This window comes from Anopheles bellator, unplaced genomic scaffold, assembly GCF_943735745.2.
Source record: "Anopheles bellator unplaced genomic scaffold, idAnoBellAS_SP24_06.2 scaffold00192_ctg1, whole genome shotgun sequence".
NCBI lineage: Eukaryota > Metazoa > Arthropoda > Insecta > Diptera > Culicidae > Anopheles > Anopheles bellator.
This window is the reverse complement of record NW_026684361.1, coordinates 1-10,447: the sequence shown is the minus strand read 5'-3', so window position 1 is coordinate 10,447 and position 10,447 is coordinate 1. Positions and strand designations below refer to the sequence as shown.

Sequence of the window (10,447 nt, the reverse complement as noted above, 5' to 3'; positions counted from 1 at the left end):
CACCACCCCCCGTGGGGTGCGGCGGGGGTGGCGCTATGTTGCGAAGGAAACGTGCGATGAGGAGACGGGGACTGGTGGGTGCGCGGTGCCTGCGGTTTGCTCTGTGTGTGATGCGATATGACGCGCGCGCGCTGCAGGGCTGGGAGATGGTTGACGGGCGTCGATGGGCGAGAACCACCTTAACAACTCCATCTCCGCCCCCTCACACCGCTCACACTATCCCCCCCTGTTATCCCCGTGGGGGTGACGATGGCTTTTGACGATGGCCCGAAATCGCTGGCTGCTGACGGCGGAGCGCGGCTGTGATTTGAACTCTCACGACAGTCGCGGTTCGATTCCCGGCCACAGCCGCGGCCAGAGAGAGAGAGAGAGAGATCTTTTTCAGACACCACTGGGATGCCATAATCTCTATCTTTGTCTCAGGCGATCGTCCTAAACTCTAAGACATATTATGTTGGCTAAAAAGAAGTCGATTTTTTTTTGCGTAAATTTCAACACATTATTTAAGATGCTTTCACTTATCAGATTTGCCTCAAATTTGCACCAATTTAGAAATACCTTCACGATGCCTGTGTTATTGAAGACTTGGTCGTTATTGGCGGCAAACTCTAGCAATGTTTTTTCAAAAGCCTTTCTGGATTGTGGAATTTTTCATCGTTGAGGAAAAATAGTAATGCGCGAAAAAGGTGTCAATCGCTTGGTGCAAGGTCCCGACTATCTAATGGATGCATTAAAACATCCCAACCAAACTCCCGGACTTTTTGGCGAGTCACTAAAGACGTGCGTGACATTTCGTTGTCCTGATGGAACACAAAACATCTTCCGTTGGCCGATTCTGTTCGTTTCTGATCGATTGCTACCTTCGACCGTTGCGCTAATTGACAGAGGAGATCTGAATTTAGTGTTTGGCTACACGAAAGCAACTCATAATAAACCATTCCTTTCAAGTCCCATCATTTACCCGCTGGAACCTTCCTTGCCATTAGTCCTGGTTTGAACACCCGTTAAGCTGCTACACCACGATCATTTTAACACAGCGTTGTCGTATGTATCCCATTTCTCATCCCCAATACCCATCCGTTTAAGAAATGGTTCGAATACTCTGACTACTAATATGCCCATCTACTTTGACTATTTCTGTGATTTTATCGACATTTTCGGTGCCGTGTTTGCCTGTGCGAGGTGCATCTTTATCATCGAAAATATCCGAAACGGGTTAACTAATCCGAAATTGCACATTACTAGCTGTTAGAGTATCGGCACCACAAACACCATGCATAATTTCAGCAGCCTAGCTTGAATTTTCCCCTTTATCGGACAAACGCTGTAAAATGTACCGAATTTTCTTTTCCTTGACCTCCATTGTTAACACCGTGTAACTCTCAAACGTATGGAACAAACCAAAAACAATGAAACCACTTCTTTAAGTGTGGATTATGAGCTTTAAAACGAGCCTAAACTTGAAACTGAACAATCGATACTTCACGAGATATCGATCACTGATTTGTTTTTAGCCAAAAACGCCATTACCTTTTTTATACCCTTTAGCCATTACTAGGTTTAAAACTATAAAATGGGACTGTCAAACAGATGGCTCCAGCTGTCGATTTGGTACTCCTAATTATGCCGTTTTCGGCAACACTGCCTTATTTTGACATCGGGCAAATGATTTTGTGTCGAAAAAAATTTTCTAATTTACTTTGCAACCAATCTTGGAAGACGTGTTCGACCATGTTGACTTTCGAGCCTGAAAATGACGTTTTGCGGCGCTCGTTGCTTCTTCTCGAGGCTTGCTTTTGGAAGATCGCAGTGTCTTGAGTGGCTTAAAAGATTTAAACATTGCGTGTTAAAGGTGTCCCAATACGCCATATCCCTACAGGGTTGAAGGGCCCCTGGGAAAGATCCAGAAGGATGGATAATGGGGGTGCCACATGAACTGAATGAAAGGCAGCAGAAATACCGAAAATCTAAGTGTGAGGTACAAAACGGATGTCATTTCTCCATCACATCATGATTTGGGATGGAAAATGGATTCAATTGCGGAATCCTGACAAGAAAAAAATCATGGGTCAGTCCGGGACAGCCGATCAGCTTCGACTTTGAAAAGATCGATTCGGCAGAAAGTCAATACTGTGTGTCTCGGTGGAGGACCAGAAAGGTGTGGTGTACCACAAGCTTCTAAACCTTGAATCTGCCTTCTCCTAAATAAATTGACCACGAAGCGGTAATTTGAGTTTTGGAAAGAAGAAAAAGCCACAGGGGCCCAGATTTAGGCAATACGGTGGCTTTGGCATCGTTAGTTTGTAGTTTTTGGCCAAAAATTCGCACACAAGCAACGATCTTAAACTTCGTATGCACGTGGTCTGTTCAAAAAATTTCACAACATTTGGGTTTCATTTTTGGATTTCGCGTTTGTGGCGGATTGCTTCGTGCAAATTGCGCATAACTATCAGGTAATATTCGTTCTTGACCGTTCTATCCTTTGGCAACAACTCATGTGGCACCACGACCCTGTAATTGACGAAACCTCTAAGCGAAACTGTTCACATTCGACCAAACTTTACTTTTCGACGTTTACATCTTCTCGGCTCTCTGAGAAATTTTCGAGCCACCGATGAGCACTGTTTTTGGTCTTAATAGCTTCACCATTAGCCACAGTCAACATTTTGAATGCGTCCGCGCTCTTAATTTCGTTTTCTACACAAAATTTGATACAGATTCCTTGTCATCCATTTTTTGGAAGAGAAAAAAATCGCCGATGGACCAAGACACGAGCACAATAAAACAGCTGTAAAAGATTAAGTGATAATTTAAAATGGCCGACCTTTTCACCATAAGTCACTGACATGTGTAGCAATCTAACGCCGCAAAATAATCGAAAATCGAATAAAGCTTTTTTGTTAATCACAAATTTCCCGGTACCTCATTGCCAGAATGTATACCTTAAATGGAAATAGAGTTTTTCATTTCAATGTAATAAACATGTAGTTGCTTTGAGAAAATGCTACTGTCATAGGGTTAGACCCTCACTAATCGTCCGACGCCGGTCGGCTTTTCTTTTGCAGGTTCTGCGTCGGCGACAAGTTCTATCTGTGCGAAAACAAGATCCTGTGCGAGTACGACTACGAGGAGCGGCTGGTGTTCGCGTCGATGGCGAACCACCCGATGCTGAAGCGCCAGATCTCGCAGGCTGGCGGAGGACCGGGAGGGGGAGGAGGCGGCGGTGGCCCGGGGGGCGGCGGCGGAGTTCTGCACCCTGGAGTAGCAACGGCCAACATGCAGAACGGCCACGGCGGTGGTGGTGGCGGAGTGGGCGGTGGAGGTACGGGTGCCGGCGGCGGTGGTGGTGGAGGAGGAGGACCGGGAGGTTCGCCGCAACAGGGCCCCCCGGGTGGGCCACAGGGGCAGAACAACGGGGTCGGCAATCCGTTGATGCTCGGTGGTGGTGCTGGTGGTGGAGGCGCTGGTCAACGCCCGGTTGGCGGCGGCGGCGGGGTCGGTGACCTCAACAACAACAACAACGCGAGCCTCCCGGCCGGCTTGACCGGCGGCCCGTCCCCGTTCGGGTCGCCCACGCACATCAAGGCGGCGCTCAGCACCGCCAGCTAAGCTGTCGGCACCTGGCTCCTGTCACCTGTCACTGACCTACTGTCAGTGGTTTTTTTTTCCTTAATTGATTTACTTCCTATCATATTAGTTCACGGTTGTCATAATGTCAGGAATTGATTTGTCTTAGGTTTTTGCTTTAAGTACATACAGCACCAAGAATCCTGCAGAGAGTGTGAGACGTTGAGGTTCAGAGAGGTGTCACACCAGAAGTTCCCGATGTCCCCAATCACCCAGACGTCAGTCTGATAGACTGACCTGTCCAGTTCCTCAAAATTCCTCTGGTGGAGCGGGTGCAACTCGGCATGGACGTAGTCTAGGTCCAGGTGATCCAGGACCAAACAAGTCAGGTCGTAAAGTCGTCGAGTCAGGTCGTAAAAGAAGTCTGTCGTGAAGTGTCTGATACGCGTGAACGTGGAGTCCACGATTTAGACAACAGTTCCGAATTAGCGGATTTCTTCTCGATAGCTCACTTCGATTGTCTGGATCACCTGCCCTGGGATTGTTTTGTCCCTAGAGCATCCGCGCAACTCTCCTGAATCAGAGATTGTGGTAGCGCTCCGTGTTTTAAGTCCAGACACTTCTCTGCCCTCATCGCGCTCCGCTGTACTGTAGGTGCTACCTGTGCGCGTGCTGCGTGCGTGAATTAACACTGCACGGGGTGCAACCCCAAACACTTACCTACTTCACCTTACTTCGCCGTATCCTTGTGCAGTTTTAATACACGCATCCAGACACACACACAGTTTTAGGAGTTTCCTTATTTTTGCTTAGCATTAGTTATTTTTCTTATCATACGTTTCGGGTCTGAAGTTGGCAGTCGTGCGAGCGAGTGAGCCGAGGATTAATGTGCCAAAATGTGGAGAAACGAAAAAAAAAAACCACACACCGAGAGAGAGAGAGAAAGAGAGAGAGAGCGCGAGATGTGTTACTAGCCAAGAAACGTAGAGCACGAACCAGAGTTCCTTTTGTTGTTTTGCGTGTGTAGTGGTGGTGGTGGTGGTGATCATTGGTTGGTTGTTCAGGTTGGACCACCAACTAATGCAATCACACACCCCCACCCCCACACACCCAAAGAAACAAATCAAACCAACGCACAACAAACTTCATTAATTTCCATTTTTTTCATATTACATTCTACATTACATTCTACATTACATTCTATTTTACATTTTATATTACATTGATTCTTATTACATTTTTTACATTATATATTTTTACGGTAAGCTTTTGAGCGTGAGAGAGAGAGAGAGACAGAGAGAGGCGGGCTTCTTCCATCCAGCGTGCTTAGGTTGAGAATTTTTTCTCTGGCGCTGTGTATTTGTTACTAAAAGGGAAGTTGGGAAGAAAAGACACACACACACTCGGACAATTTTAATTCCCCTTCACACACACACACACACACACATACAATTTAAATTTCCTTAACTTTCGTAAAGTCTTCATTAAAGACACACAAAAATAAAGTAAATCAACAGCAACGACAAAATATGAATGTTTGGACATAAGGGTTACTACTAACATTAATAGTCGATCACTGAGCGCATGAGACACACACAACACACACAGACCGATGCACACACACACACGCATAACCTATTTGAGAACGAGAAGGCGCCCATTAACGAAACTAAACACGGGGCGGGTTGTGGGTGGCAAGGGTCGACGGCTGCTACCCACGCACGCACACATATTACCAAACGAGCGCCAATATCATCTAAATTATCAACGAGTATAAAATAACAAATAATCAGAACGCGGATTGAAGGCCTCTCTGGCGAAGGCGATAGCACCGAACTGACGAAAAAAAGCACAAACACACATGCAAACTGAAATCGAACACGAAGTAAAACAAGCGAAACCGGTGTGCAGAAGTGTGAGAAAGCAACGGAAAAAAGAACAATAAAGCCAACGTCTCTCTGTGTGAGTTGTGTTTTCTTATTTTTGCGCAAAGCAACGAGCAACGAGTGCGAAAGAGGCCCCCATAAGCCACGGCCGAGAGAACGAGAACACGCACGAAACAAACAGAAAAAAACCATTCGGAAAACAAGAAAAAGTAAAAGACAGAAACAACAACCACAAAAGTGTGGAAAGCAGCAACAGAAAAACTAATCGACTATTTTGGGGAAGAGGCGCGCAGGTAAAGTAGAAGAACAGGAGGGCTGGCCAGGAAAAGGGAAAGTTGAGAGAAAGAGAGTCAACGAAAAACATTGGACAAACGGAAAACAGCAACAAGCGGAAAAGGAAAACAAAACGCGATGTTAAAGGTGAAGCGGGGGGCGAGACAGAGGCGAGGGCGATAGCGCAAGTGGGAGGGAGACGGAGAGATGGTGGACAGTTCGCGGCTCCTTTCAGCTGGTGCCGCGCCCCACGCCCCACCCTTGCCCCCAATCGCATCAACCCACGCGGGTTGGCCGGGCGGCGGGGCAATAACAATTAGGCAATTTATTATTGAACTATGTATATTGAAATTATATATATATATATGTATTATATATATATTATATACTGTATATTATGAACTCCGTGATACTATAAAACAAACAGAAAAAGCACACGTGCAGCTACAGTGTTTGGTGTCGTTCCTTCTGTGTCCGAAATTTTCCACAATGGTTCCTGCGGAGCGGTGCCGGGTAAGCAAACCACTTTCGAGCACTTTCGAGCACTTTCGAGCACTTTCGAGCAATTTCGAGTAGTTGCTTTTTTGGTGGCGTTGACCAGTCTGCTCGAAAGCCGGTCGTAAGTGCTCGGTTAAATAACAATTAACGACCGCGAGCCTGTGCTCGAACCGATGCCGATGTTGCCGCGATGCTGATTGAACGCGTTTTGAATGAGCAGAGGGGGTGGGGGTGGCCACTATGCTGCCGGGTGGGTGGTGGGTGCCTGGGATGATTCAGAGGGTGATAGGGTGATGGTGACCTGAGCCGACCGACAGCCGATATTAATTGGATTCAATAAACAGACCGCTTGTGTCGATGTGTGTGTGGGGGGTGGGTGCATGGCATTGATGCCACCCACCAACCCACTCATCCTCCGCCCGGCTCCGGCCCGGGTGGTGGTATCGAGTGCCAATTTGTAACCCATAATTGGTGCGATTAACTTTAATCCGTAACACACACGCTCGTACACCCTGAACGGGGGAACGCACACCCTGAATCGGGGCGCGGGTGATTTCCCCTTTGCACCACCCAGCCCATCCACCCCCGGCTTGTGCAATCCTCGAGCGCCACCGTGAGTATCACCGTCGGGGAGCGAGAAAAATAGCGCAGATTATGGGCGCACAGACTTCCACCACTGATCCTGCATTTCCTCCCCCCCCTCCTCCCCACAACCACCTGGGCTCCTACACCCCTCCACCTTCAACGCCAATCCTACGGGGGAGGGAACGGAAATCTAAGCCGCAGTGCGAAAGAAAAATTACTTCGTCTCCGAATTCGAAGCCCGCTCACCACCCCCCACCCCCCACCCACACCCTCTCTCACGGGGAGCGGAATCTCTTTCGTCAGGTGTTAGGGTGGGGTGGGGTTTGGGGGGGGGTTAAGGGTGAAGTTCGAGTTGGCAAAGTGCCGGAAAGTTGCGCATAAGTTGACAAGCCGTTTGCTCCCTCTCGTTACACCCAATCCTCCAATCCACCCCCCCCGCACCCCCGGGGTCGATGCGGCTAATCCTTTAAGTATTTTTAATGAAACTTGTCAGTAAGCGTACCGAACGTGTCCCGTGCCCGCTCCACTCTCTCTCGAAGGGAACGCCAAACTTTTTGTGCTCCGCTGAGACGGGAGAGGAAGACAAACCCCGGCCCACCCACCCCCGCGCGATGCGATACGTCCTTGAGCCATTCTCAATCCCCGCAACCCCTCCCTGCCTCTCCTCATCACAGCACCATCCCAGCTGCCATACATCAATATCAGTCACCGGAGCGCGCGCTGTGAGAGGCCGTTTGGGCGGTGTCCTGTGGGCGGGGTGGGCGGTGGGTGGCACTGTCAATCCGAGCCGCGAGAATTCCGATTCCCCCGTCGCCCTGCTTCGATCCCCTCCCCGATCCCCGCCTGCCGAGCTTTGCGAGGGGAATCTTCGCGGAGCTAATTACTAATCGGATTTATTTGCTCCTCATCGTCCCTCCCTCCCCTCCGTGACCTTACGCCCAACCTCCCCCCCCCGAAAGGTTAGGGCAGAGCCCTTTTACACGGATACCGATAAAAACTTTAATTTCTTCGCTCGCTTCTCGCGCAGCTCCGCTTTCGGGGACGACACCTTCAAACCCTAGCCCCCCCCCCCTCGCCCCCCGGGCCAGGATTGCTGGGGCCACTTTAGTGGGTGGAGTGGGTGGGGGTTGGGGTGTAAAAACGGGGGTTAATTGAAACATTTAAATATATAATCACGCCACGAGGCCACGGCGGCGCCTTCCGACGTGCCCCGAGAAGAGCCTTTCGGGCCTGGCTGATGGTAGAGGAGGGGCTGGTGAGGGGGGCTGTGGGAAGGGGAAAGGTGTTGTCAGCGCAGAATGGGTGGGGGAGCGGGGGGGGGAGAAAGGGTGCGCTCGCGGAGTAATAAAAACTTATGTGAAAAGTTTCGCCTTCCGGAGCCTCTTCGCCCTCGATCCCGCCGTAGTTCCAGGCCTCGAGGGGGCCAGGGGAGGGGGATGGGTGAGGAAGGGCGGAAATGCAGAGATGCGGAGAAGGAAAGGCTGGAGTAATGCGCTTCAACAGTGAATTCTTCTTCCCGGAGTCGCGCCGACCTTGCTGAGAATTGGGACAGTTGTGACACCGCCCCCACCCACCACCCACCCACCCACCCACTCAACCCCACATCCCCGGTGGCGCGTCCGGGGGTGTCAGGTTCGTCCGACGTCAGAGTCGTCCCTCTCGCGAGTGACGGGCGCGGTGACACTTAACCCCCGACTAACCCTTAACACAGAGAGAGAGAGAAAGAGAGAGAGAGAAAGAGAGAGAGAGAGAGAGAGAGGGAGAGCTACTCATTAGCCAAAGTGGCAGAAGGGCTTAAGGACTGGAGGGGGAAGGGGGAGGCGAGCAAAGGATTAGAACTACTTCTCTCGATGAAGCCGCCAGGCCCCGGATTAGCGCTTTCTCCGCCTTGTAGCTTCTGGGAGAGGGCGGGTGAGAGGGGATGGGAGGGGGATGTTCTGGAAGGGTGCCGGCCAGGGACGGGGGTTACTGAGTTTTTAAAAAACCTTGCTGAAAGTTTTGCCCGATTTTTCGGGCTCCAATTCGGGGGCTTTCCGACATCTTGGACGAACCTCCCCCAACTTTCCTGGGGAATCCCCAACAACAGCAACAACAAAAACAACTGGAAAGGTTTTTTTTTTATTATGAACGACTCACTGCAGGACCAATGCAGCAACGTCGGTCACGACCACCAGGAGCATAACCCTGGGTGTTCTGGGAGCTGAACTAAAGACTGTTTCATGATGTCTAAGCACGATTTGAAATGAACGCCAAAAATTCAAATTAAAAGCAAACTCATTTTTTTCAGTGTTTAACGCTCAATTATCTCACTTAATAGTACGTTTTTACAAAATTACATTCTCGTTAATCATATGCTAATGATCGAACTTTTACCCGAACGCTACGCATTAGCTTCTGCACAAACCGATTTCCGGTCATTTTGGGCACTTTCTTCCAATCTTTGGCGAATATTTTAATGGTGTTGGTTGACTTTACATGTTTTCTCAAGTATGCCTTGGTAAGCGCCCAAAAAGATTCGATCGGTCTTGCCTGTGGACAATTTGACGGATTCATCTCCTTCGGAACGAACTGGACCCCGTTGGATTGGAACCAGGCTACTTGGATACTTGGAGGTAATGCATGGATGCCAAATCCTGCCGAAGTAGTATTGGGCCTTTATGTTTTCGGATCATAGGCAGTAGGTGTCGATTCACACATTCGCGGATGTAAATATCGGATTTCATCGTCTCCGTTGTCACGAACGGTTCGGAATGCATGCCACATTCGCAAATGGCTTGCCAAACCATTGCCTTTCTTCCGAATTTTTCAGTAAAAAGCGGATGTATCTGCATCGTCAGCATTCTGGCGCTCCAGAACAGTGTAATACTGAGGACCCGGAAGAGTGTTGTAGTCAAATTTGCAATAAGTTTCATCATCCATGATGACGCAAACTCGTTTGTGGCAAAGCAGTTGATCATACAGCTTACGGGCTCTTGTTTTAACGGATGCAGCTTGTTTTGCACTCCGTTTCGGGTTTTTCTGCTTCTTGTATGTCTTCAGACCTAATCTTATTTTGGCACGATAGACGGTACTCGCAGTTGACCCCACCTTTTTAGCCACATCCCGGACGGACGCACTTTTCTTTCTGGCGTAAACACGCATGACTTTCTTTTTTCAAATCTGTATCCACAGGACACGCTTTTCGGCCAGATTTCATTTTATCCTGAAAGCTGCTTTCTTCTTTGAACTTCCTTATTGCGTTTCGAACCGCTCCAATGCTTATTTTTTCCTGTTTTGCCAACTGACTCGTTGCGAAATGTTGGGAGTAGTGCACCATTTGTGCACAATCTGTTTGCGCTACTCTGGAGAAATGCTTCGCATTTTCACAAAAGTGAAGGAAATCTGTACGGATGATACACCGTTTTTTAAGTTAAAGTGTAAACTAAACGAATCTGTCAAAATTGACACTTTAAACGTCATGAGGAGTGAGAAGTGATCTGTCAAAATCGAGCTTAGACATTATGAAACAGTCTATACTGGACTGAACTACTGGACAACTGAACCAGACGAACTACTGAGCGGAGCTACTAGACGAAAGCTTCGCTGTCATAGTCGATGTTCCTGGTCCACACATTTAGAGACTAAGGCCTGCTTTCAAG

General features: G+C 48.9%; 1 protein-coding gene across 1 annotated transcript; it reads left to right on the top strand.

Annotated features, from left to right (window-relative positions):
* Positions 1-3,065: 3,065 nt before the first annotated feature.
* On the top strand, positions 3,066-3,624 carry LOC131214190 (uncharacterized; the record flags this gene model as incomplete). Its single annotated transcript, XM_058208570.1, has 1 exon — positions 3,066-3,624. A coding segment is annotated over one exon (544 nt), but the record flags the coding sequence as incomplete, so codon positions are not given.
* Between the last annotated feature and the right edge of the window lie 6,823 nt (positions 3,625-10,447).